At 49.5% G+C, this 27,891-nt stretch overlaps 2 protein-coding genes across 2 annotated transcripts in view; both read right to left on the bottom strand.

The window, feature by feature from the left end:
• Window positions 1-179: 179 nt before the first annotated feature.
• Fbl (fibrillarin) lies at window positions 180-10,666 on the bottom strand. The gene is made up of 9 exons (XM_027941481.2): window positions 10,549-10,666; window positions 5,285-5,446; window positions 5,087-5,188; window positions 4,910-5,004; window positions 3,730-3,900; window positions 2,488-2,620; window positions 1,207-1,319; window positions 438-583; window positions 180-297 (listed from the first exon to the last, which is right to left on the bottom strand). Exons 1-9 carry the CDS (start codon window positions 10,556-10,558, stop codon window positions 273-275), a joined length of 957 nt encoding a protein of 318 aa, XP_027797282.1. The 5' UTR covers window positions 10,559-10,666; the 3' UTR covers window positions 180-272.
• Window positions 10,667-14,222: 3,556 nt separating this feature from the next.
• The window catches only part of Fcgbp (Fc gamma binding protein), a 35,576-nt gene continuing 21,907 nt past the window's right edge, over window positions 14,223-27,891 (bottom strand). The window contains exons 11-19 of the mRNA XM_034636638.2: window positions 26,463-26,822; window positions 24,702-25,275; window positions 23,832-24,448; window positions 22,950-23,493; window positions 21,403-21,980; window positions 20,558-21,134; window positions 19,325-19,524; window positions 16,435-16,818; window positions 14,223-14,489 (exon numbers count right to left, since the gene is read on the bottom strand). Of these exons, the coding sequence (XP_034492529.2) occupies window positions 14,223-14,489; window positions 16,435-16,818; window positions 19,325-19,524; window positions 20,558-21,134; window positions 21,403-21,980; window positions 22,950-23,493; window positions 23,832-24,448; window positions 24,702-25,275; window positions 26,463-26,822 (4,101 nt within the window). The remainder of the gene's footprint in view (window positions 14,490-16,434; window positions 16,819-19,324; window positions 19,525-20,557; window positions 21,135-21,402; window positions 21,981-22,949; window positions 23,494-23,831; window positions 24,449-24,701; window positions 25,276-26,462; window positions 26,823-27,891) is intronic.

Here is a 27,891-nt window from a genome sequence, read left to right as displayed (position 1 = left end):
GCACACATGCGCAGTGAGCTGCCAATAACCGAAATCTGGGTTAGGATGGCTGCGCAAGAATCTGCTACAAGAGGAGCAAGGGCTGTGACAGGATGCGATTCCAACCCCCACCAAGAAAAGTTGACTGAGGGCCATGGATCCTGTTGTCTACAGACAACAGCAATTACAGAACAATCAGCTGCAGGGAGCGACTGGATCAGTCTTTTAATAGAAAAAAATCAACATTCAACAGTAGCAACACACATCTCTTGGAATCCAGACAGCTTTGAGCTTCAGTTCTTCACCTTGGGAGGTGGCCTGTGTGCAGAAGATAGGAGATTGGGGATGGGGAGATGGTGTCACAGCGTGTCATCATTTTGGGGGTCCCCAGAACCATGGCACTGCTGGTGCCTGGAAGGGAGGTCTCTGTCCCGGTGGATTACTGGGCCCCTGCTCACCTGTACACACCCACAACCACAGCATGGTCTCTTTCATAGGGCTCTAGGGTCAACTGTTCCTGGGGCTTCATGTTCTCCTGCTGCATCTTCTTCACTTCAGAGGCAAACACGGCCTCAGCTGAGGCTGTGGAGTCAATGCAGTTGGCCTACAGAGGAGGAAGGATTTGTGGTCTGCAGCAAGGCAGTGGGCTTTTTCCCTTTTTTCATGCTTTTTAAACCAGAAGTATGTCTTCATCAAGTGAAACCCAGGCTTGCAAATGTGGTCAAAGACTTAATTAGAATAAGTTTTAAATATGGTTCTCTGAAGCAGGATGACCTATTTATCTAAAAGTCAGTGTTTAAATTTTAAACCCAGCTTTTTTTTTTTTCTCACCTACTTCATCTTAGTAATATTAGTACGAAGCTGGGAACAGTAAAACCAAGGTCACAAAAGGCTAACAAATGGTGAGTCTGGTAAAAGGCACATGGCGGAGTTTTTATCTCAAAACATTCTGAGAAATGCACTCACTACTAATCCATTTCCCAATCCACGTCAGGATCTGTTTAAACACTTCACATACATAGATTAATTTAATCCTTACATCAACTCTTAAGAAGACAGGTATTTCTATGTTGCAAGAAAAGAAACTGACAAAGATTAAATAACTTACTCAATTGGAATTCAAACTAAGATGGTCATCATGCACATGACCGCCACTCTCTTGCCTCTTTTACCCAAAAGATACCCCCCAGGATGTTGCCACTCCGTTTTAGATTTCAAGCCCCGCACCTTAATGGAAATTACAAAGTGCCCTCCATTGCGTAGGAAGGTGTGGGCATTTAGGGCCACAATCCGGGTCTGGTCTGGCTGGGCCACGTCCGCAAAGATCACATCCACCATTGCTAAAGAGAAAGGACGATACTGTTAAAGAAGTTGGATACATGCTAGATTGTTCCAGATCCTCCCGTGGGGCCTGTGCTCCATTACCAGCAGTTTCCTGGAAGAGTCTCCCTACTTCCAGTCTCACTCTCTCCAAATGATCCCCCTTCCCTCCACAGTACCCTGAGATGGGTCCAAAACTGACAGTCACACCACTTATCCAATCCTCTTAATTGGATGCCATCTACCCAATTGGCCAACTGGGCTGGGTATGGGGGACACAGGAGTCAGACCTGGACCCTGTCCTTGAGGTGCTCTGAGGTCTTGAGGAAGAAAACAGACACATCACGAGAAAGACAAGTAAAGCTGAGTAGTTTAAAGGCAAGAGTGGGAACAGGCCTGTGAAAAAAACTACAGGACAAGGGGAAGGAAATGACTGTGTGTGGGGAAAAAATGCACAGAACGAAAAATGAATGGAATGAAAATATTTTTAAGGCAATGTGACTTTAAAAAAATGAAAAGGTAGTTTAGTGAAAACCGATTCTTTAAAAACTGGGAAAAGCAGATAGCAAATGTTCTTATCAGTTACCTCTGGGGAGAGATTTAAAAGACTTTCCATTTTCATACTATATTTTTAAAAAATAGTTATTAATATTCAATAGGCCCATGTGGGGAGAGGAAAGACAGTAGAATGAAACGGACATTATTACTGTATGTATATATTTGTATGACCAATGATTCTGCAACATGTACACTCAAAAAAATGAGAAATTATATCCTATCTATGTATATCAAAGTGCATAAAAGCATTCTACTGTCATTATAACTAATTAAAACAAAAAAGAAATTAAAAAAAATATTCAATAGGCCCCTCTGGTCCAGGCCACACACAGCTTGTGCTTTCTGGGCTAGGATCTCACTGGACAATAAGGACCCCTGAAAGTGGCTTCTTTTGTTTAGGAACACTGTAAAGATTAAGAAGAAGGGAGGAGACAAGACTGCTTCTCCTATGGCACCAGATATCTGAACCCCTGAAGCAGGGTCATGACCTTCACCACCTCTCCTGGTCCCCCCCCCCCATTTTTCCATTCCCATCCATTGCTCATCCAATCTGACCCCATCTGAATCTTCCAGGAAACCTGGTTTGGCATGCCTTGCCTGCCTTGGGCCACCCCATGGACCCACTCTCACCAATGAGCATGCGGTATTTGTGTGGATGCCGAGCATCTTCGATCACAGGAATAATGTTGGTCCTCTTCTTGGCCAAGTTAATGAGGTCACGGCCAGATCGGTGAGAGAACTCAACTGCATAGACCAGTCCATCCTAAGATAAATCCAATAATCAGCAACAACACTGGTCCTCATCCAGGGAATGACTACTTTGGGTTCATCCACTGCACATCACTTCAGACTCCCAACAAAATCCAACTATTTAAATACTGTTATTATCATACTCATATTACAGGTGAATAAACTGAGGTTTGAAGTCACTGGCCAAGAGTCACTCAGTTATCAGCAAAGCTACACAATCCTAGTTTGCCTGATCTGAGAGCCCAGGCTCCCCAAAAATAGGCAACCAAAGCACAGAGATGAAATAACCAGAGCTAAGAGTATTTCAAATGGATCAGGCCCTTATAGGAATTAACTTATTTAACTGTCACAACAACCTCATTCTCCAGAGTATTAAACTGAGGCTCAGAGAGGTTAGGTAACTTGTTGAAAGCCACTTCATCATTAAATACCCAAGAGTCTAGGGTTTTTAACATGCCTATAATCATAAGTGAACAAGAAGTCATGAAATGAGATACACACATGCCAGGTGCCCTCTGTGGAAACCAGTACACACAAGAAATGCAGACTGGAAACTATGAGAACTACTGGTTCTTTCAAGAGAAACTAGATGATCAGATTTTGGGTACATAAATCCCCATTCCCCACTCCTTTACGGGGATTAATCCCAAAGGAATTTTACTACTGAGCTATTATCTCCAGCCCTTTTCATTTTTTTTATTTTGAAACAGGGTCTTGCTGAGATGTCCAGGCTGTCCTCAAACTTGAAAAGGTTGGCCTTGGACTTGCAATCCTCCTACCTCAGCCTTCCGAGTGATGGGATTATAGGTCCGAGCCATCACACCTGGCAGAGGACATGAATTTTTAAAGAAGGCAACAAATCCAAATAGTTTGGTATCTATACTCTCAGCTCTGGATCCCACAAATGCAGGTCTTTCCATGCCCATACCACCTTCCTCAAGGCCAAGAACCCAGGAGTGCAGCTGAATGAGCATCTACTTCAGGCTGCTCTGCTGACTCACAGGTACTGTGTCAGAAGGAGATGGCCCAACATCACATATGGTGGGGAAGCAGCTAGGACCACTTCAGAGTGACAGAGGAGGTGGCTTTTCCCTCCATCCACCTCTCTACCTGTCTACTCACCTGGCCTACGATGTCTGACACATGAGAGACGGTGGTGCCCGAAGCTGCTCCGAGGTAGAGCACTTTCGCCCCTGGCTTTATGTGGATCTGGTCCACACCACCCAGGATTGCTGCTGCCAGCTTGGAGCGGAAGGGGTTCCAGGCTCGGTACTCAATTTTGTCATCTCCCTCCTGGGTCAAGAAATATGAAGATGGACGTCAGTGTTGGATTCTTCTATAGGACCCCATTTCCCTTGGCCCTAAGAACCCTCAAAAGAAATGAAGTTCAGTTGTTACACAGGAACTGAACATGGACTCCCAGCAGTGAGCACGACAGGTGTACCCCTGTCCTCGCGTGGATGTTGCTGACTTGATGAGAAGAGGCAGCAGGAGACGGTAAATACAAGGAATAATAGTCAGACCTGTGCACTTATCATTTCCTGTCCTAGCACCTATTTATGCTACTCCTGGTCCCAGGTGCTGGGGACACAGTAGTGAAGAAAACTCCAATCCTGCCCTTAAAGGATTAAGAATACACTGAGGTAACTAACTAAACACAAACTTGCATGTTAGATGGTGAACATGCTAGGAGAGAACACTGAGCCAGGAAAGATGTGAAGTTTGGGAAACACGGCAAGGAACGTGCGAAAATCAGGAAGGGCAGCCAGGAAGGGCTGGGCAGGAGACTGCTGAATCAGACCTGGAGGGCAGGGGGGGCCATTCCAGCTACGTGGGAAGAACACTCCAGGCAGAGGGACAGCAAACAGGAAGGCCCCAAGCAGGCCCATGGCTGGACACAGAGAAAATGACACAGGAGTAGAAGGCAGGGACTGACGGTAAGGACTGCTTTTAACAGGCAGGGTGATATGAGCCTACCCTGTCCGAAAGACCAGGTGACACCTAACCAGAGATGCAGATGAGAAGGAAGCAGCTTTGCATGGACCTGGGAGAGGGGAGAGTGGTAGGCCAGTGTGGCTGGGGGTACCTGCGGGGAGAGTGGAGGAGACAGGCTCATGAGCCGGGAGGGGAAGTTAGAATGTGCAGGGCCACAGGAAGGACTCAGGAGGGCCACAGTCCGACTAAGTGTTAAGATGGTCCCCTGGCTGTCATATGGAGGAAACACAGCAGGGGCAGGGAGACAAGACCACTGGTGACACCATCAGCTGGGGCCTGGTGGCTTGGAGAGGGGCCCAGGTCTCACCGAAATGGAGACTCTCTTCTCTCCATACACAGATTCTCCAGGAACCAGATTCTTGGTGACGAGTGCGTCTTCTTTTCCACGACAAATGAAGACCCCTGGTGAGGGCAGAGAGCGGGGCTGAGACTCCGGCCCTGCCCTGCCCTGTCCCACAACAGCTGCCGTCCCGTCCCCACTCACCCTCATGTCGATGAGGTTCCACCATCACATTCTTTCCTGACTGGTTTCCTCTTTTTCCGCCCCGGCCACGGCCCCGGTTGCCACCAGGCTGGAAGCCTCCACCTACGAGGAAGAGCTGCAGTAGGAGGGGGACCCGCGGTCTCCCTCCCCCCTGAGGCTCGGGAGGGCCCCTGCGCCCCACTCCCCGATGTCACTTACCCCTTCCTCCTCCTCCGCCACCTCCTCCTCGGCCTCGGCCTCTAAAGCCACCTCGACCTCGGCCTCCACCAAAGCCCCCTCGGCCTCCGCCACGACCACCTCGACCACCTCGGTCACCAAAGCCCCCTCGGCCACCGAAGCCGCCCCCACGGGGACTGAAACCTGTAGTGGGAACAAAAACAGGAATCAGGGCCATGAAGCTTAAAAGACTAAATAGCTCTTACCTGGCAGCACCACTCAGGTGGGACACCGAGGAGCAGTGCCGGTGTGTGGCAGGACAGGCATCCAAGAACGTCCAAGCGCAGGAAGTGCTGAAGGAGCCCAAATGCGCGTTGGCAGAATGGACAGACACGACAGAGGAATGTTCATAATCGACAATGGAAATGACCTTCAGTCACACACCACAGACAGGTCAAACTTAGAATTACAATGTTAAGTGAAAAAACAAGTTTGAGAAAACCACACTAAACACAATATTCTTTTTGTGATGGTCAGTAACAACTAAAGTTAAAGCTGCACTGTGCTGACACATGTGGTAACTGCCCCTGCCCTGGAGGTGAGGGGATCATAAAGGTGAAGTCATGATTTGGGCTACTGACAAGGAAAGAGTTATTATGGTGCAGAGACAGAGGCGGAAAATGGATATAGACGCAACCCCTGCGTGTGTGTGCACTGTGGCCACAGAGTCCCCTAGATCTATCTGACATTGCATCTGGAAGGAAAGTACCAACCCCCAAACAGAGGGCAGTTTAGTGCGATGCTTGCCCAGCTAACTCTTTTGCCTGTTTCCAAGTTTCCAACATTCTTCCCAGCTCAGGAAGAAAGTGGGGAAAAAAGCAGGGCGTGGTGGTGCATGCCTATAATCTATGCAGTTTGGAAGGCTGAGGCAGGAGGATGGAGAGTTCAAGGCCAGCCTCAGCAAAGGCAAGGCATTAAGCAACTCAGTGAGACCCTGTCTCACACAAAATAGGGCTGGGGGCGTGACTCAGTGGTCGCGTGTCCCTGAGTTCAATCCCTGTTACCAATAAAAAAAAAGGATAACAATCCACAAGTGGTTTAGGGATTGTCAATAATATCAGAAATTTAGGGCTGGTGATATAGCTGAGTTGGTAGAGTGCTTACCTTGCATGCACAAGGCCCTGGGTTCAATCCCTCTAGCACCACACCAAAAAAAAACCAAAAAACAAACAAACAAACAAAAAAAAAGCTTAATAAAAATACATTTGGAGAGACTTTGTTTTTGATATTTCAGGAAACATTGTTCTCAAAGTACAAAACAATGCATAAAGCAGACTGAATTCTTCTGGTGCTAACCAATTCCACATTTGACTTTTCTGTGATGTTTTAAAAGATCTGAAGTACTATTCTGAAACACCCCAAGTTATTTTTTCTTTTCTTTTCTTGGTGGTGCTGGGGATGGAACCCAGGGCCTCACACATGCTAAGCAAGCTCTCTACCACTGAGTTATATACCCAGCCCTTTTTTTTTTTTTTAAGTCTTATTTTGTGACAGGGTATGGCTAAATTGCCCAGGCTGGACTCAAACTTGTGATCCCCCTGCCCGACTCCAGAATAACTGGATTACAGGTGTGCAGAACTGTGCCAGCCTTCAAAAACCACAAGACTTCTTAAAGCATGGTCAGTTTGAAAATTAGTGATGGTTTAATATTATCTCATAATGTAAATTATTCAATAATAAACTCACTAAAGTTTTTGTAAAGGTACACTATAACCACAGCCTGCCATAGTTTCATGTATCTAAATGGTATTAAAAATGAAAACATAATTTTATTTTTTGTTTTTGCTTTCTTTGAAAGTGTAACAATAGCTATTCCTATTTTTTTTTTAAATTAATAGCTGAATGTTCAAAATTCCCAAACATCACCTAGCGTTACCTCCTGTCTTGTGCTCCTCTGCAGTCTACTTTCCACATAGCAGCTAATGGTTGATCTTTTCAAGACAGCAAAATCAGGTCTCATCATTCCCCTACCCAAATCCCTCCGAGGATTTTCCATCACAAAATGAAATCAAAATTTCTTTCCCTGGCTTACAAAGCCCCAAATCAATGAGTCCAACCTGTGGCTAAATCCCTGAAACTTAAGAGATGCTGATTTAATTGTGCTGGGCATGAGGACTTTTTAGAGCTCCGCAGATGATTCTAACCCCAATTGAGATCCAATAGACCAAGACTCTGACCCCTGCTGATTTCTCTCGCCTCACTGGGTCCCACACTTTTCCAACCAAAGAATAGTCCAGCTTCTAAAATCTCCATCATGTGCTGTTCCCACTGCCCGCTTCCTGAAGAAAGCAGAATAGCTCCCAACTCCAATGCATTCAGGTCTCTGATCAAATGTTCCCGATCCAGGAGGGCATTCCTGGCTGCACTACCCTTACCCTGCTTTATTTCTCTTCATACAGCATACCTACAATTTTATTATTATCATGGCTACTCCTCCACAAGAACCAAGCTCGAAATGCATAAGGATTTGTTTTAGTTACTGTGGCATCCCCAGCACCATACACAACATCTGGCACAAAGTAGTGGCTCAATAAACATCAATTGAGCAACTGCCTAATGACTGTTAAGTTCCTGGGAATTGCTCCAAGGAGAAAGCATCCTCTCCTTTTGTTCAGAGATGAGGTAATCAGGTAGTGACTGGAAGAGCGCTGGTCTCTCCCCAAAATATCCTATATAGGGAGGGAGATGGCCATGCCACTTCCACTCATGACACTAGAGAGTAGGGGAAGGATCATAATTATCACTTCCTACATCATAAAGTTGTAAAGATTAAATTACTTAATATCCAAAAGCACTTCACATAATACACAGCCCGCACACAGTTCAAACTGAGGGGAGGAGTCCCTCTTCCTACTCTTTAGCAGAGAAATCCATGAGTCTCAACCTAGGCCCCCAAAACAGACATGGCAAGGGGTGCAGCAGGTGCAAGTGTAAGCTTTCAGTCCCAGACACAACGTATCCATATCCTTCAGGTGCTGGGGCTGTCAGAGAAATATACTGAAAGGACTCATTCCTCAGGAAAAAAATACTATACACTTTCCCAGAAAGTCCTGAGTTGGGGGCAGGGGGTCTACAGACCCTCTGGTTTAGCATCTGGACTCGTGTCACAGCTTTCCCCAACTGAAATATGGCAATTCCAGCCAGGCCTAGTGGCACACACCTGTAATCCCAGTGGCTAAGGAGGCTAAGGCAGGGGGACCGCGAGTTCAAAGCCAGCCTCAGCAAAAGTGAGGCTCTAAACAACTCAGTGAGACCTTGTCTTTAATAGGGCTGGGGATGTGACTCAATGGTGAAGCACCCCTGGGTTCAATCCCTGGTACCCCCCCACCCCCGCCCCAAATGGCAACTCCATCCTTCAGTTATATGCTCCAAACTTTAATTAGCCTTCACTCCTTTCAGACTCTGCACACAATCTGTCGGCTCTCTCTTCAAATTATATTCCCAAATCAAAATGCTTTGTCAGCAAGTCCACTGCTACCATCCTGGTCAGAGCCACATCTCCTAGATTTGGGGTATAAATGCCACTGATGTGCCTGATTTTACCGTAAAGTCATTTCCACACAGATGCAAAAGAAAGATCCCTTTAAAAACATCAATCTCACTGCATCAAAATCTCCCGAAGGCTTCCTCTCTCACTCAGGCTAAAAAGCTGACCCCAGACAATTTCTACAACTTCACATTTTACCCTGCAATAGAGAAAAGCCGGGTGGCAAGTCCTCCATTCCTTGGGAAAATCACACAATCACAGTCCACAGGACATATGCAGGCTTGCTGGGGTCTCAGGATACACAGCCTAGCAACTACTTCCCCCTCAGTAAAAAGAAAGGGAGTTCATGTGGGGTATGGATCCACAATGCCCTTGTAGATGCCTCATCTCTCCATATATGCACACACACACAAGAAGAAAACAAAGCCTGAACTAGAGAAACAGACCCTCTTGGCAATGGTGAAAAACTCCCCAAACTTAGTGGACCCAGTTCTCACACTGAAGAAAAGTAGGTAGTGGGCAGGCATGATTTAGGAAGCTCTTAGACACTAGGGAGAGAAACACTAACTTTGTTCCCCTTGAGAAAGTTAAGGATGACAATTAAAGCCAATATCATGATTTGTCAAGCTGTACTACTACCCCGTTGGGTGTGGTAGTCCACGCCTATAATCCCAGCAGCTCAAGAGGCTGAGACAGGAGGATCCTGAGTTCAAAGCCAGCCTCAGCAACAGGCAGGCATTAAGCAACTCACTGAGACCCTGTCTCTAAATAAAATAGGGCTGGGGATGTGGCTCAGAGGTCGAGTGCCCCCGAGTTCAATCCCCAGTACCAAAAAAACAAAAACAAAAACAAAAACTTGCTTAATCCTAACAGGGTGCCACTTTCTTGATGAGAAAGCTGAGGCTCAGAGAGGAAAAGCTACTTGTCCAAGGTCACACAGTAGGCTAAGAAAGTGAACCAGAAACAAATACGGAACTGAGGTCCTTCTGTCCAAGCCATAACTCTCATTCCACCGTAAGAGGGGTGGTGAGGTGGATCCATCAGAGTAACAAGGGAAACAGAATAAATAAAGACCACTAGTGTTCTGTGCCTACCCTCCCTCCACCCGCTAATGCTGGGCTTGTTTAAGTTTCTCTAACTGCAGAGTTGCGAATCCTAGGCCCCTAAATCTCCATCTCCGGGATCTGCCCCCTGGCCCCGTTAAAGCGTGGAGAGCGGGAAAATGACGAGAGGGCCGCACACTAGCAAGCGGTGGTTCTCATCCACTCCGGTTCTCTCTGAGGAGCAAGTTTGGGAGGCAAGAGGATGGTGGTGACGACGGCGACAGGGGAGGAGACGGAGGAGACGGAGGAGTGAGCTTTCTAGACCCAGTTCCTTGTCCCAAGATCAGAACTCTCCATCTCCAACCCAAGCCAGATTCCCAAACCCATGCACAGATGCCTGCATGCAGACTCCGGTTTAAGATCCTCAAGTGCCTCTCCCGGCCCAATACCCAATTACCTCTAATGGCCGCATCTACTAGACATCAAACCCCAATCCCAGGACCAAGACCCTCGACTCACGACCGAAGCCAGTCACAAACCTTCAGACCTCCAGGGATCAGGATCGATCGCAGGGCAGAACCAGCGTCACCTCCCCACACGAGACCGGACCCCAGGCTCAGAGCCCAGGCCCAGGCCCCATCCCTCCGATTCCGGCCTGGCACCCGGATTCCCGCTGTCCCCAGTCCTTGAGCCCGGACCCCACTGCCAGCCCGCACCTGGCTTCATGGCTAGCGCTGGAGTTGCGCGGATCGGGGAGTCGGCTGCGTCCCTAACTCCACGAGTCTAGAGCTTTCGCACGTGGAAAGGAGCGCAGGCGCGCGGCGGCGTATGGCCCGTGACGCAACCACGTATCCCCGCCCCCTGGCTCACCGGCCCCGCCTGGAACTCGGCTCGCGTAGTAGGCGGGGATTCCCGGGCTTCTAAGCGCCCCTTCGAGGCCCCGCCCCCTCTACTCGCTTCCTGCGCTCTGGGCTGCGCTTCCGGTAACCAGCTTCCCTAGAATGCGCACTCGGCTAACCGAGGCTGTTACTTTTTTTTTTGTACCGGAAGTTGAGCCCAGGGGGTACTTAGCCATTAAGCTACACCCCCAGTCCTTTTTAATATTTTATTTAGAGACAAGGTCTCACTAATTTGCTCAGGTTCTTGATGAGTTGCTGAGGCTGACTTTGAACTCGCTATCCTCCTGCCTCAGCCTCCCAGGGAGCTGGGATTACAGGCGTGCGCCCCCTGCCTGGCATCAGAGCTCTTACTGAGGCCTCAATGCGGGCTCTGCTCTCTCCCTCTCTTCTTTATTCCTAGCTCCCTAAGGCTCCCTCTGTACTCAATATGCCTACAACCCCAAGAATAAGCAAGCACCTTTTCTGAGTTCCCATTCATACCTTCGGAAAACATTCACTGTGGACCTTGTATGTTCCAGACACTATGAAAGAGGCGCGGTGGCTCATGCCTTTCATCCCAGCGACTCAGGAGGCAGGAAGATAGCAAGCTCAAGGCCAGCCTCAGCAACTTAGTGAGGCCCTGTCTCAAAAAATAAAAAGGGCTGGGGAAGTGGCTCAGCGGTTAAGTCCCCCTGGGTTCAATCCCTTGTTTAAAAAACTTTTTTTCTTCTTCTTCAAAACTGTGGGATGAAATAGTTGAGTCTATTCTGGATTTCTAGGAACTGCAATAATTTAAATGGGTCCAATTCAAGATAGTGTTACCTATTTCTTACAGAATTTACTGTTGGCCTTCTAGTTATTTATTTTTTTTCTGAAGGACAAAATTACTCAGAGTACAGTGCAGATTTGGGCTGCCAGCCTTGTTTCTTGGAGTCCTGACACTATCTCCTGGTTCCAATGTATTTCACCTGCCAATTTACTCTGTCGACTTGAAATTGGCATTTTCAGCAAGTAATTAGTGAGTGCCTCCTGTCCCTACTTGTGCTAGGGACACAGTGTCGACTGAAACAGCCCCAGGCTCTGTCCTCCTGGAGCTGACAGTCCAGTCAGGAAACAGACTGGTCTCTGCACAGTGTAAGCCCAGAGCCATGCCAATAAAGGAAGCACAGGCAGACAGGGTAGGACTGAGGTGAGAGAGCCACTTGGGGCTGTTTCTGATGCTCCCCATCATCTCATCTTCCTCTGAAGCTTTCTTTTACTTTCTACCTCTAAGTACCACTTGCTTTCCCCTGATGGAGCTTTCCATGCAGAGGACTTATTTCCCTTCCACCCTCATACCCATTTGATCTGTAGATGGGATAAGACCCCCTAGCTCCTCAGTGTCATTTTTCTTTTCTTTTTTTCTTTTTTGGTTCCAGGGATTGAACCCAGGGTCACTTAACCACTGAGCCACATCCCTGGCCCTTTTTAACATTTTTTATAGAGACAGGGTCTCACTGAGTTGCTTGGGGCCTTGCTGAGTTGCGGAGGCTGGCTTGGAACTCATGATCCTCCTGCCTCAGCCTCCCCAACCACTGTGATTACAGACGTGAGCCACGGTACCCAGCTCCTGGCTGTCATTTCTAAACACTCCTCTGTCTCCTCCCTAAGGAAACTTTGAAGTTTTCCCTAGCCACATTGTAGCAACTGCTTTATTACTGCCAACTCTATCAACTCCCAAGCCACTTCTGCTCTTTGCAATTTTAGCTCCCATGGGACTTACTGCTACCTACGCTGCTCCCATCATTATTTTTCATGATTTCAAAATCCAGATAGATGATCTTTCAACCATTCTGGCCTCTCAGTGCCTTGACCTTCACCCCCACTCCCCACCCCTGCCCAGTGATCCTGTATTCCACCTAGCCCTTCTCCCCTATGGTCACACTTAGACCTCCTGCAGGGGTCAGGCATGGTAGTGCACACCTGAAATCCCAGCAACCAGGGAGCCTGAGGCAAGAGGTTCACAAGTTGGAGATCTGCCTGGGAAACTTTGTGAAAGTCCGTCTCAAAATTTAAAAATGACAAAGGGCTGGCGATGTAACTCAGTGGTAGGGCAGCCCTGGTTTCACCAGTACCAAAAACAAAACCAAAAACCTTGTGCTGAGGACACAGTGGTGACTTGTGATAGCCCTAGAGATTCCAGATGCTGAGGAAGAAAGAACCTGTGTCTAAACAGTGCCAGCCCTAAAACTATAGCCCCTACGGGAGTTTAGTTTGGGGCCTCTTGCTTTCCGTCCATCACCTCCTATGTCTCCACCTCACTCCCTCTGAGGCGAATGCTCCCATTGATCCTTCCTCCCCAGCACTCCATTGAGCTGCCTGCCTGTTCATTGTCCTCACCCCATTGTGACCACATTACCCTTTACCATCCAGATTCCCCACCATCACTATTGCCACACCTTCCCATTGCCAAACTGGATTGATAGCACCCCCCTAGTTACAGCCCCAGCACCCTGGCTGTTGAGCGAAAACCACCCGGCCATGTTGGCTGGTTCATAATAAATCTTGAAGCTGTTTTCTACACTTACTGTCTTCATTTCTTCTCATCTTTTCTCTTGGACCCATTTTAATCCAATTTTGTCCCGCCATCATCCCACCAAAATATTTTTCTTTAGATCACTAAGGACCTCCCTGTTGCTAATGCCAATGGTAAATCTTCTTCCCTAATTTTATTTATCATCAGTAACATTTGACACTCCCTCTTGCTTAATATGCTTTTTTTTTCCATTTGGCTTTTGGAACCTCCCCTGTATTTTCTCAGTGCCCTCATCTTCCATTTTTGACTTATTGGTTGAATTTACACGTTAAATCCGCACTCCAGCTTTTTAAGTGCGGTCAATCATTCTGCTTTAAAGAAGAGGAAACGAGTCAGAGAGAAATTTAGGACATCGCTAGGATTATAAATGATGAAGTCAGAATCTAGCGATCTCTCCTTCATCTGTTTCTTTCCTCCCTCCAATCGTTTGTCCTTTCACCCATCCATTCCTCTAATCATCCATTTCCACATCTTCCTGTTTCCCCATTCACCCTTTTCCCATCCCAGCCACCGGTAGATTCATCTACTCATGCATCTAAGCATGCATGCACCGCTCCTCTCACCCCCAATGTTCACTTCCCAGATTCCCCTCCTGTGCTGGAAGGAAAGTCAGGATGAGAAAGCATGAAAAAGAAACATCAGCGTGCAGCTTGGCTTGAGATATTTATTCAGTGCTCTCACATTGGGCCTTAATGGCTCAGCAAAGGGGTAGAGCAGGGTAAGGGCACACAGTGCATCCTTTCACCTCCAGAAGGGTCAAGTCTTGAAGTCTTCATTCCCAGTGGATGATTCATCAGTCATAACTGCAAGAGACAAACACTCAGCACCTCCTCTAACGGACTAGGCAACCCACCCAACCTGCCTGCATCCCAAGAGGATCCAGATCCTCCTGCCCTCAAGAATCCTGGCTCCAACATGACAGCCCTCACCCCAGCCCTCACCATTGGGAGAAGTCCTTTGCTTTCCATTTCTCCATTCCTGTCTCCGTGGGCACATCATTGGTATGGACCCCGTCAAAGTTTCCGCAGGCCCCACACAGCTTGCCAGAATGCTCATCACCAACCATCACAGCCAGCTGCCCATTGGTCTCAAGTTGGATTTGGACCCCTCCCTTCTGGTTGACTAGCATGGAGCCATCGGGTGTCTGCCTCACAGACACAGATGAGAACACTTCTGCTGGAAGATCCACTGGGAGACCGTTCACCTGGTAGTGGGAAAAGATGGAGGTGAAGCCAGAGCCACAGAAGAGCTGGGGTGTTATGAAGATGGAGAGTCCAAGCTAGAGAACAAAGCTCAAGGTGCTAAAGCAAAGATGCAGGTGCACTTGATGCAGGAATGACTACATCAGAAGACAGCTGGAGATCTGAGCGGATGGGTAAAAAGGGTGGAGAGTAGATGGACGAGAAATGGACTGAGGGACCCACATAACATCCCCAGGTCACAGGGGAAAAGCACTTTGACCCAGATAGATAAACAAACAAACCCCAAGGTCATCCTGCTTGATCCTAGTCTTCAAAAGAAAAGAAACTTTGAGTCTATTACTGGTTTCCTAACAAGAGCAACATTATCCTTTATTTTTGTAATGGTGACGTCTCAAGGTAAGTAATGATCTTAACAAGTATGAGAGGAAATTTTGTTTCTTTGTCATCAGCTGCAGACTCAGTAACCTTGTGAATTTCTTCTTTAAAAAATGGTTGTCAATTTAGTGGATGAATGAATCCTTCTAATGTGAACTTGCCATAGCAAGTTCTTTGAAAGAGATGTTCTCTTTTCCCCAGATGCTCTTGTTTCTGGGTCTTCCTGTCAGATAACTGGAGAGACAGGTAGATAGATAGGAAAAAGTAGATACAGATCTGATGGATTGATGCATGGAGGTGTGGGTGGAAGGAAGGAAGGAGATAGGAAAAAATGGAGGATGGAAAATAGATGCTGGAAGGAAGGAGAGGCAGTGAGATAGACGGAGACTTGGTAGATGGACAGTCTCACCGGCTGCAACCTGGATCAGAGTCGTTTCTCTTACCAAGCACAGTGTGGCACAGAGGAAGGAAGGCTGAGTTTTTTCACAAAATCAAACTTTTCCTTCTAGATGCCCTGAGCTGGGTACTGGAAAAAAAAAAACTGGTCATCAAGATGGCCAGGATCCCTGCTCACATAAGACTTATAATCTAGTAAGGCTGAACACTTGGGAGTTTTCTTCCAGGGAGTCTGAAATTTTGGTATGCACTATGCAGAGTGTGCCTAGGTGACCAGACCCCTGTGCAAACCCTAGGAGACGCTAATGAACTTCCCTGGTAGACAGCATTTCATTTTACATGTTTTGTCACAGAGTATTGCTGGAGGATTATGCACACCCCGCATGATTCCAGGAGGGGAGAATTGTGGGAAGCTTGGGCTAGGTTCCTCTGGATTTTGCTTGGTACATCTTTCCTCTTTGTAGATTTTCCTTTGCATTCTTTCATTGTAATAATTCTCAGAAATACAACCATATGCCGAGTTCTCCTAGTATATCTGTGAAACTGGAGATGGTCTGGGGCCATCTCCAGGGGAACCCTGATGGTCATGTGACCCCAGACTGACCATTCGAAGCATTCCATCCCTAAGGCTGCAGTGATTGATTCCAGGCATAGGCATGAATCCAAACTGGCCCAGAGAGACAAAATCTTGGGTCTTTTGTTGAATCAATTTCTGCTGAGGTAGCTAAGCTGATGGGGCATAGCTTGGGGAAGTTGGAGGGTTATCTTCCTATGAAAGGAATGAAGCTGATTTGGTGAACAATAAGTCTAAAAAATAGAGGTATAAATTCCTGATAATATTGCCAGGGCACCTGGATCCAGCCACTCCTGAGGCTCTTTCTCTGGATTTTCTAGTTATGTGGGCCAATCAATTAATTTTTTGCTTAAAGCAATTTGAGTCTTGATTGATACTAAAACTATTAAGTTACTTGAGTGTGTTTTTGATTCCCAAGAACTCAACCCTATGAAGGCACTAAATCTGAAGTGTTGAGACAAATACAAATTTAGAGACCATACTGCAGAGATCTTGATAAGGAAAACAGCAGGGCAGCCAAGGAGCCAGGAATGTAGAAGAACATTGCAACAGGAAGAAGGAAAATCCAGGGGAGACATCCCACCTTCCATGCCCTGACTTACCCACACGCCCTTGCCTGGGGTCACAGTGACAATACCCTCTTGGAAGAAGATGTGGAACTGGCTCACGGTTTCAGGCTTTTCATGGCAGGGCTGGACATTAGCAACCACACGGTACCAGGGGATGGTCGGCCGTAGTGCTGGGCAGCGGGAAGATATCTCATAGACACCAGGGGAGCTGAAGGTACTGTTGGCCCCATCGAAGGTGGTGATTTGGGCACCCAAGGAGAGGGTACAGAGACCTTGGGCAGCCTGGCATTTCCGGGATCCTTCCTGGATACCGCAGACATGGCCTGCTGGACAGCCAGCTGCCTCACATGTCAGACCCTTGCTTGAGGAACAGGAACAGCGCTCACTGCAGTCTGAGGTCAACAGGGAGGAGTTCACCTGTGCACAGAATGGGGCCAGGTTAGGGTGAGACAGAGACTGCAGCAATGGCCAGAAGCACCCCCATCCTCTACTCAGGCAGGGTGATTTTGCAAAAGACTCTAATTAAGAAATGAAGTGTGTTTCTCCTATCCATGAATCTAGGTAGGCCTTAAGACTATGCTTGGTCAATCAAATACAGCAGAAGCCATGTTGTGCCAGGTTTGTGTCTAGACCTCAAGAGGCCTGACCGCCCCCACACCCCGCCCCCACACTCTCTCTATCTCAGGAGGCTGAAGCAGGAGGATCACAAGTTCAAAGCCAGCCTCAGCAAAAGTGAGGCTCTAAGCAACTCAGTGGTTGAGTGCCCATGAGTTCAAGCCCCGGTACCCTAAATAAGTAAATAAATAAAAATACTGGGACAACAGATGAAATTTGAATAAAATCTACAGATTAGTACTGAATCAATGTTAACTTCCTGTTTTTTAATCTTTTTTTTTTTTTTTAGTTGTAGTTGGACACAATCCCTTTATTTTATTTATTTATTTTTATGTGGTGCTGAGGATCGAACCCAGCTCCTCACATGTGCTAGGCGAGTGTCTACTGCTGAGCCACAATCCCAGCCCCAGCTTCATGGTCTTGATAATTATGTGTCATATAAATGAATTTCCTTCATCTGAGGAAACACATGGTAAAGTACTTATGAGTAAAAGAGAATTACATTTGCAACATTTTCTCAACTGAGAATTGAGAGAAAATAATAGATATATATTTATATTCAGAGGATGATAAAGCAAATGTGGCATAATATCAACAAATGAAAAACCTCACTGAAGGGTATACAGGAGGGCTTTGTACTATTCCAATTTTTCTTTGGCTTTTTTTTTTTTTTGTACTATGAATTTAATCCAGGGGCCCTTTACCACTGAGCTACATCCCAAGTCCTTTATTTTTTTTTTTTATTTTATTGTGAGACAGAGTCTCACTCAATTTCTGGGGGACTCACTAATTTGCCAAGGCTGCCCTTGAACTTGCAGTCCTTCTGTCTCAGCCCGGCAAGTTGCTGGAATTACAGGTGTGTGACACCACACCCGGCTTCTTATATTTTTTCTTAAGTTTGAATTCATCAAAAATAAAAGTTTGCCGGCATGGTGGCACACACCTGTAATCCCAGCGGCTTGGGAGGCTGAGGCAGGAGGACTGTGAGTTCAAACCCAGTTTCAGCAAAAATGAGGCACTAAGCAACTCAGTGAGATTTTGTCTCTAAATAAAATTCAAAATAGGGCTGGGGATGTGGTTCAGTAGTTGAGTGCCCTTGAATTCAATTCCTGATACCGATAAATAAATAAATTGATAAATAAATAAATAAATATTTGAAAACCTTGAAAGAAAAAGGTCAGTGTAATGAATAAAATAAACACAGTCATCCCTCAGTTCCAGGATCCAGAGGCGCACCTGTAGCTGCTCAAGTTCTTTATATAAAATGGCATAGCCCTGGCATATAACCTGCGCACATCCTCCTGTGCACATTAAGTCTTCTCTAGGTTACTTCTCGTGCCTGGCACAATGTAAAGGCTACGTAAATAGCAGTTGTACTGCATATATTGTTTAGGGAATAATGGCAAGAAAAAGTCGGCACATGTTGTCAGAACAGATGCAACTTTGTTTTGAAATATTTTCCATCTGTGGTCAGTTGAATCCATGATGTGGACACTGCACACAGAAGGACTAATGGCACTGTGCATATTGATGACTCCCACATTTCTATCTGTGGGCCATGCGTCTCCCCCTGAATGCCAGATTCACAAACCTAATAAAACTTCCATCGCAGACAGAAGGCACAGGTCTTGAATAGGGGAGCAAGGGCAGAGGGGTCAGGGCTAAGGGGAGGTGCAGGCAGAGGGTTGGAGTGAGATGAGGAGGCACGGGGGCGGGGGTGGGAGTCCAGATGACCTAGCTGAGGGGTTTTCTGGATGGCTTCTAGCAGGTGGTGAGACCTGAAGGAAGAGTAGGAATTTGGATCCACTTGGAAGTGGTGCAAGTTAGAGCTACTTGCTTTCTCTACATCACAACTTCTTTATTTGTAAAATGGGGGAAATAGCAAGAAGAGAGAGGCAGAGGGAGATTTTTGTGGCCCACGCACAGGAGAGGAGGAAGAGATCAGAGTGGTGTGGCCACAAACCAAGAAATGCCTGTAGTAGGAGAAGCAAGGATCAGATATTCTGCCCTGGAGCCTCCAGAGACCTCGCCACCCTACCAACACTGTGATTTCAGCTCAGTGATTCTGCTTTCTGACCTCAGACCTCCAAACTGTGGAAGAATTATTTTCTCTTGTTTTAAACTACTGGGTCTGGGATAATTTGTTACAGCAGCTTTAGGAAACTCATACAGGTTCTCCATATCAAGTCACTCAGCCAGGAAATGGTGCTTGTGCCTCTGTCCCTATCCATGAGAAGATCACCACAGAAGCTCTGAGTCTCCCTCAAGCTCCTCCAATCACCCCTGCCCACCTCAAGTCCCTGCTCACCGGCAAGTATCGGTCTTGATAGGTACAGCCGCAGTCTTGAGCAGGGATGCAGACACCCTGGGAGAGCAGGAATCGGTCATCACATTCGCAGCCCTCAAAGCAGCGGATGGTGCAGCCCGTGAGGCCGGAGAGAGCCGCACAGGAGCTCTGGCAGTGGTGAGTGCACATGGAGTAGTGGCTGTGGGCTGGGCACTTGAGAGCTGCAGAGACAGGGGCAGGATGGGGTGACACCTTCAGGAGGGCATGGAATACCTAATGGGACATTCTGCCCACCCAGCCCTGGGTGGGGTGATGCTGAAGACAATTGATGAAGCCAACCCTGAACTCTGTCCTACAGAGCTCACATCTAGCTGCAGACAGCAAGTGCCCCAAGTGACCATGCTGCATTGGGAAGAATAGATGGAGGGATCAGGCCTGGGATGGGGAAGTACAGGCAGAGGGGAGTGGGGATGGGCAGACATAGGAGAAAAACAGGGGCCATGAGGACCCAGGGACACACTCAGGAGAAGGCCTGGGTTCCGGCTAAGCAACTGGAGGCTGGTGCAGCTGCCCTGAGTTGGCCACCAGGGCAGGAGAGAGAAGGATCAGGTTTAGGGTAAAATTCTGAGTTCCACTGGGAACATAGCAGGTGTGAGGGACTCTAAGGACACCCAGGGGAAGGTTTCTACCAGGCCTTGGGGCTGGCAGTCAGGGGAGAGTTCAGGGTTGGAGACAGACTGAGTCCATGGTCACCACTGAGGACAGATCCAAGGCTGTGGGATGGGTGATGGCCCCAGTTATAGGTCCTTCCCTGAGAAGACTGAAGGTGACAGCTCTCCCTTGGGACATGAATGGTCATCAACTTATCTCAGAGAGTCTTAAGGGAACACATCCCTTCCTTGGGGATTTGAAGGAGAGGTCAAATCCTGTTTGGAATCTAATGGCGGTGGCATTGCTTGGGGGTTTGGGATGCGCCACACACTCAGGCTTGTATGGACTGCTGACCTGCCCAACCCTTCCTCGGAGGTTACCCCAGAAAGCTGGATCGAATGCCAGGGAAGAAGTGAAGGTCAAGTTGGAGGAGAGTGCATCCCTGAAAGGAGTCTGAGGAGGCACAGTCAGGGGGTAGGAGAGAAGCCTCAGAGGCTGCTGTGGAGGGAGCTGGGGGGAGCACTGTCATAGGGAGGGACTTCCCGAGCCACAGTCAGAGAAGGAACAGGCCAGGCATCCTCTGAAGGGCCCATGGACACTCACAGCAGAAGCTGTCTGACCTCCAGGGTTTCACGGACGAGCCGGCTGCCTGACAGTCTGCTGTATACGCCGCCAGGTGCTGGCAGAGGAAGGCTTCGTCACCCTTGTGGGCGCACATGTCATACACACATTGGCGGAAGTATTCAGAGGGCTTCAGCACCTTATGGCAGGTTGCGAAGGGGCCCTGGGGGTCTTGGAGCATGCCACAGACCTTGTTGTCCTCATAGGGTTTTGTCTCCTCTGCCAAGCACACAGGGCAGCCCTGAGGCCCACAACCCTCAAAACAACCCTCCTGGGAGGAGTCCATGTCTTTCCACGAAGCTCCAAAGGCCTCCACGCTGGTAGTTATTTTGCCAGTAGGAAGGGCAAAGTCGTCGCTCCAGTTGCCATTGAAGTTCCCACAGAGGCCACAGACCCGTCCATGGAAGGAGCTAGGGATGGATATGAGGATGTGGAAGTTGCCGTCGTAGAGGATCCGCAGCCCCTTGGTCGTCTGCAGAATCAGGTGTCGGCCTTCGGAAGTCACCCGCACAGGGCCCACAGACACGGGCAGGGCCACAGCCTCGCCGTCCACAGTGACCTGGATGGAAGGGTCAGGTGGGTTGGGGATCACAGTGGGTGAGGCTGCCCCTCATGTTCCCAGTGGGGAGCTGTATACCTGTCAGGCCCTCATGGTGGTAGGTGTGTCTCCCCCTACTCTATCAGGGTGGGGTCCTATTTCTTTCAAAACCCCTGGGTTGGCTTAACATCTCCCTCGGAACCTACAGGGTGAGGTAATGACTCCCTTGGAATTCCCTGAGCGGAGCTGTGTGCCCTCAGAACCCCAGGTCAGGGTCATGTTCACTTACCGTTGGCCCTTGATCCAGACTCACAACCTGCTCATCCACAGTAACGCGCAGGCGTTGGGATTGTTCGGATGATGTGTTCTTCTTCTCAAGTACGATGCTAAATTTCTCATCACCAGACTTCGGGAGGCAGACTTCGGCCAAGACATAAGAACAGGTGCCATGCAGGTCATAGACACGCCCATCAAAGGTGACATAGTGGATGCCTCCGTTGGCCATGCAGCGACCACAGCCCGTGGGATGACAAGCCTGGACGCCATCCTCTCTTCGACACTCCTCATAGGGTCCACAGGCTTCGCCATCCAGGCAGTTGACCTGGCCATGTGGCCCACACTCACAGCGCCGCTCACACTCAGGGCCCGGGTAGAAGGTCGCGCCCAGTGGGTAGTAGCGGCCATCATGGAGGCAGCCGCACTGGCTCACAGGCACACAGGTGTCACCACTAAGCACGAAGTCAGCATCACAGACACAGCCCTCACGGCAGGTGGACTCACAGCCCTCGGGTGCTGTGAAGCTTGGGCAGCTCACCGGGCAGGAGTCCCCGCAGAGCTCATAGTGGCTATTTGCAGGGCACTGGAAAGCTGGGGGGACACAAAAGGCGTGAGCCAGGCAGGTGCAAAGGTGGGCAAGAGGAGGTCCCTGGTGGGAGGACCTGCTTGGACCAATCTGGTGTGTATGGTTGGGTGTAGAGATCTGATCCAGTACACCCTACAGCAGGACTCAGTGTGGGATTTCAGGTGTGTGTGGGAGGAGCAGCTCAGACCAAGGTGTGTGATAACCTGACCAAGGACTTCTAAAGATCAGTGGCTGCCTGGTGAATTTGATCACATCCATCTCAAAGTGTAAATACACCTGGGGTGTGGGCCAGATGGGCCTCAGGGTATCAACCTGTCTGAGTGGAGCTGATTGTGCTGGCTGACATGATCAGGAGCATCTACAGTCTCTGACACAGTGTGTTTCAGGGCATGTGTATCTGATTGTATGAAGCGAACCGGGTAAACTTGACCCAGATCTGCTTGAAGGGAATGGCCCAGGACTATCTGACTATGAATCTGAATGAATCTCCCTGAAACTGTCAGACTCCTGATTCCATCTGGGTTTAAGTGACTTCAGTGTCTCAGTGTATAATCTAGCTCGATACCATTGAAGGTATGTGGCCAATTCTGTGTGACTGGGTGTATTCCATTGTATAAGACAGCTCAGGGGCATCTGACCAGGTATGTAGCTCACTAGGTCTCTCTGATCAGGGGTTCCTTGCTGGGTGACTTTCGGTCAACCAACTAGTTCATCTGACTAGGATATCTGAGTGCATGAGTTCCCCAGAGCATATTGGACTCTTGAGTTTCTGACCAGGTGTGTCTAGCTGATCTTGTGTATTTCAAGGCCATACCTGATCTGGTGTATTTCAGTGTGTGAATTCCAAGGAGTCTCTGAGGGGATATCTGACTCAGGGACAGGAGAATGGCCCCGAGCCCAATGGAGGCAGGAGGGCTCTGGGAAGTGACAGGGGGGACTCTCACTATGTGCACTATGTATGGATCAGTACTTACGACAAAAATCAGGCTTCCTCCACTCTTCGATAATTGCCCCAGCGGCCTGGCAGGCTGCCACGTAGGCGGCCAAAGCAGGGCAGAGGCCTCCCTGATGGCCCTGGGTCTGGCAGGCGTCCAGCAAGCAGGCTTTGAAGTACTGGTCAGGTGGCACCAGGCTGTGGCAGGGTGCTAGTGGGCCGTCGGGGGCCGAGATCATACCACAGGCGTTGGGGCCGCCGAAGGACTCCTGCTCTGCGGGCGTGCAGGGTGCCGGGCACGGCCCTGGCACGCACTCCCCACAGCCAGGTTCGCCGCCCACCTGCCAACCTTCTGGCTTCCCGCCCACCGCGTTCAGGTCGTCGGCCGGATTCTTGTTGTAGTTACCACACAGGCCACAGAGGGCGCCCGCGTACGCCGCTGGCACGCGCAGGCGCACAAAGCTATCCCCGTCGAAAGTCAGCGAGAGCCCAAAGGCCGTGGTCACCACCACGTCGGCGCCGCTCAGGTACGCGTGCAGGAGTGGGTCCTTCTGGAAGGGTAGCGCCACGAGCTCGCCGTCCACCTGCGGCCGTGGGAAGGGGGACGGCAGTGAGTGGCGTGGATCCCGGGGTCTAATCCTATCTCCACCTCATATTAGCCGTGGAACCTCCGCACGGAACCGCCCTTAAGCATCTGTAGACAATGTGTCATGGGCCCCTTTGGCTACTCTGAAGCAGGTACTTTCTGCAGATTCATTTTACAAAGGAATCTACTAAGGCTCAGAGAGTCCGAGGCAGCTGATCCAAACTGTCAGGCTCCTAGGGCTATACTCTGAACCCCTTCATCATGTGGGTGCTAAGTTGTAAAAGGTGCTGTGGGGATCAGCTGACCCCCCACTGTCTGGCTCCCATCTCTGCTCACCTGTAGCTTCCTGGGCCAGCGGGCACTGAGTGTCAGGCTGTGGCCGTAGACATGCAGAGTGACACTGCGGGTGTAGCTGACAGCCTGACTGCCCCGGTGCTCATTGACCACAGTGACGGTGAAGTTCTCAGTCCCCTTGGGTGGTTCAGGGCAGGGCCCACTCAGGAGGTATTCGCAGGTGCCTTGGAAGTCGAATCGGTGGCCATCCAGGGTGGTGTAGTGGGGGTCACCCCAGGCCTGGCACTCAGCTGTGCTGACAGGTTGGCAGCCGTGCTGGCCAGAGGGTAGCAAGGTACACTGTTCACCCAGCCCACAGCTGCCAGGTGTGCAGGACAATGGGCCACCCTTAGGCCCACAGTGGCATCGCTGAGAGCAGGTGGCATCAGCCCAAAACTCACTGCCTGCCTCGTAGTAGGTGCCATTGGCCCAGCAGCCACAGCCGCCGTCCAGGGGAACGCAGCGGTGGCCACTCAACACGAAGCCTTCATTACACTGGCAGCCCTCAGCGCAGGGGCCCTCACACACAGCTGGTTTCGTGGTAGGCTCAGGGGGCGGGCAGCTGGCTGGGCAGGGTGGGCCACAGAGCTCGTAGTGGCTGTTTTCAGGGCAGGAGATCTCTGTGGGTAGAAGTGGGAGAGAGAACAGCATTTGGAGGGGGGTCCTGGGACAGGGTAGAAAGAGACGGAAACAGAAAAAGGGGGGCAGAGAGAGAGAGAGAGAGAGAGGACAGAGAGAAAGAATGGAGAAACAGAAACAATCAAGGAACCACACAGAGAAATACTAAGAGTCAGAGAGACAGAGAAACAAACAGAAGGACCCAGAAGGACTGCAGTGAAATCTCTCGGCCCCAGCTGCCTCCCCAACACTCACCACAGCCGGCCTGTGTCCTCCAGTCCTTGATGGTGATTCCAGCAGCCTGGCAGGCAGCAGCATAGGCAGCCAGCGCCTGGCAGAGTATGTCTTGGGTTCCTCCACCCAGGCAGACATCCAGAACACAGCCCTTGAAGTAATTTTCAGGTGGCAGGTGGGCATGGCAGGAGGTGAAGGGGCCATTTGCGTTAGGGGCCAGAGGTCCACAGAAGCTGGGACCCTTATACTCTTCCAGCCGCTCCTCAGGGCATGTTGGGCAGGACCCTTTGCATTCATCCCAGCAAAATGGGTCCCAGTCTGGAACTCGCCAGCTGCCACCCCAGGTGGGTATTGAAGGAGCCACTGTGCCGTTAGGGAAGACTTGATCGTTACTGACGTTTTTGTCCATGTTCCCACAGAGCCCGCATACTGCTTTCCTGTAGCTGCTGGGCAGCTTCACCTCTACCTGCCAATTCCAGTCATAGGTGACTTGAAGCCCAAAGTCAGTCACCAACACAGCCTTTGACGCTCCATGGGTCACTGAAATCCTCCCACCAGCCACAGAGACAGGCAGGGTTGTCCGCACACCATTCACCTGGGGGTGGGGAGGGAGGCAAACAGGGGTCACATGGGGTAGGGAGGTCCCAGCTCTGGTCCCTACCTCCCTTCCTCTCTCATCCTGCCGGTAGGTGGGAGCTGTCAAGGTCTTTATCCATATACGATTATGTAGTCATTTTATAAACATGGATGTCTGTTCTCATCCAGGCCCTGCGGAATGAGACTTCACATCTGCTTTTTCTGGCTCTCTCTCTTGATCTCTCTCTGCCTCTGCCTTCACTTGGGTTTTCTCTCTTGTCTTGGAGATCTCTCTCTATCTCTGCATTTACTCTCTTGGTCTTTCTTTGTGTCTCTGCCCCCCCCACCCCCGCTCCGTTTGCTCTTCTCATTCTCTGCCTGGTTGTCTCTACTCGCTCATGGTCACATACCGAGCGCCTGTCCTGTTCCATGCCTTCCTTTCTCCCTGTGAGCTGCTACTCATCTGCATCTTCTTTTTCCTGGGCAGAAAGGGTAGCCTATCTCTGTCTTTACCATCTCTGACTTTCTCTTCATGTCTGAGTCTCTGGGCCTCTTGTCTGTTCCTTGATACTCACAGGAGCTTCATTAGGCCCGGTTCTGAGCTCAGCACTTTAACTGTACCACTTTGTTGTGGGCTTGGGCCTGCTATGATGCTCCTTCAACAGATGAGGACCTTGAAGTCCACCAAGTTATTGCTTGGTCAAAATCACGGAGCTCATAAGGAGGAGGGAGAACTGGGGTTCAGATCCAGGTCTTTCACAAAGACAAATGCTAACCTGCTATGTTAAAGCCCATAGCAAAGGGTTAGGCTTAATTCCCGGAGAAAGGATGATTGTTTGCTGTAATTGTTATCATTCCTGTTGCCAATTTGATTTAGGCCTAAGTGAAGATAGAATTTTGTGTTTTTTTGGTACTTGGGATTGAACCCAGGAGTGCTTAACCACGGAGCCATATCCACAGCTCTTTTAATATTTTTTTCAGAGACAGGATCTCACTGAGTTGCTTAGGACCTTGCTGAGTTGCTTAGGGCCTCGTTAAATTGCTGAGGCTGGCTTGGAATTAGAAATCCTCTTGCCTCAGCTTCCCAAGCCACTGGGATTACAAGTATGCACCTTCACACCTGGTAAAGATGGAGAATTTTGAGCTACTAACTGTGGCTGTTAGGACACTACTGGGGGGCTCAGACGACCATCCTGCTGAACATACCCGGACTTTGCCGATCTCATTCTTGTGGATGGAGATGTTGGTATTGAGAGTATTCACAGTGACAAGCTTCACATAGGACACAGAGGGATTACCCCGGTTTTCATTCTTGGTGGTGACGGTGAAGGGAGTCAGGTTTTGAGAACTGACCCCTGGGCAGTCAGTTGTTGCCAACACATAGTTGCAGGTGCCCTGGAAGTCAAATGCCCAGCCATCGAAGGAGTGGTAGTGTGGGTCACCCCACAGCCAGCACATGACCTCAGAGATGGGCACACAAATGCCCTCGCCATTCTGAACTTCACATATCTCCTGTGGCTTGCATATCACATTGTGGCACGGTTCTGAGGACAGAGAAGAGAAGGCCTTGAGGGGGGTTGCTCACCATCAGGTGGCCGCTTTCCAGTATTTGCCCCAGACTGTGCCAGGGATGTTGACTCTGAAGGTTACTGCAGGTGAGACCAAATTCCAGGATCCTCACACCCAAGACCCAGGCCCTAGAGTTTGCTGTGTCTAAGACCAAGCCCTGGAATTCCCCCTGGCCTGACATGCAGGCCCTGTGATGGACTGTGTCCACAGCCTAAGGGTCAAGGGTCCCCATTTTAGGCCCTAGAGTCATTTTCTCTGAGACCTATTTCCCTATCTGTTTGAGACCCAGGTCCCAGGGTCCCTGCATTTAAGATCCAGGCTCTGGGTTCTCTTGATTGAGATCTCAGCCCCAGGGGACTCACACTGAGACCTTCCCTCCAGGGGTCCCTATGTCTGAGGTACCAGCCCTGAAGGCATCCATGTCTGTGATCCCAGTCCCAGGTTTCCCCATGCCTAAAATCTCAGCCCCCTGGTCTCATGCCCAAGATGAGGGTCCTGGGGGACTTTTTGTATGGAGTCATAACATTTCATACTCTGGCTCTGGGATCCCCATATCTAAGTCTCATGATCTGGGGGTCTTGCACCACAAAATTTCATTCCTAGGGGTTGTTTCATCTAGACTTGGTCTCACTTCTAAGTTCTTGTTCTGGAGGGCTTCTGGATCTAAGAACTCATCCTTAATGTCACTATCTCTGCTATGCCCACTTTTGGAATCCTCTGTGTGTAAATTCAAACTTCCTCCTCTCTCCTGCTGAGCCAGTTACCAATATATTGCCTCCTGCTCCAAATCCACCTGCATAGTTAAACTTTGTCTCTAGAGGGCGCAAGAGAGTCTCTGCAGGAGGCCAGCCCCTCCTTGGTTACAACCGGCTCAGCACTTCCTGCTCCTGGGTGTGCAGGGCCAGTGACATTTGGGACACCTGCTCAGTGGGTCTCACTGGCCCCAGCTGGCTTCCCAGCAAATCACCCAGGCATTCCAGCTGGCAGGTTCCCACCGAATTCTGCTAGCACCTCGGCGGGGGTGTCTTTCCTGTCGGTTGCAGCCTGTGCAAACCTCTCTGCCACC

Source organism: Marmota flaviventris, chromosome 18, assembly GCF_047511675.1.
Source record: "Marmota flaviventris isolate mMarFla1 chromosome 18, mMarFla1.hap1, whole genome shotgun sequence".
Classification (NCBI taxonomy): domain Eukaryota; kingdom Metazoa; phylum Chordata; class Mammalia; order Rodentia; family Sciuridae; genus Marmota; species Marmota flaviventris.
Note: the sequence above shows the minus strand (reverse complement) of the source record. Positions and strands in the feature narration are given on the sequence as shown.

Excerpts from the sequence above, each read along its gene's own strand:
- Fbl (XM_027941481.2), bottom strand. Across the intron at positions 3,901-4,909 it reads AGAAGAGAGTCTCCATTTCG|GAGGGAGATGACAAAATTGA; the intron begins GTGAGACCTGGG and ends TTCTTGACCCAG. Across the intron at positions 2,621-3,729 it reads TGTCAGACATCGTAGGCCAG|GATGGACTGGTCTATGCAGT; the intron begins GTGAGTAGACAG and ends GATTTATCTTAG.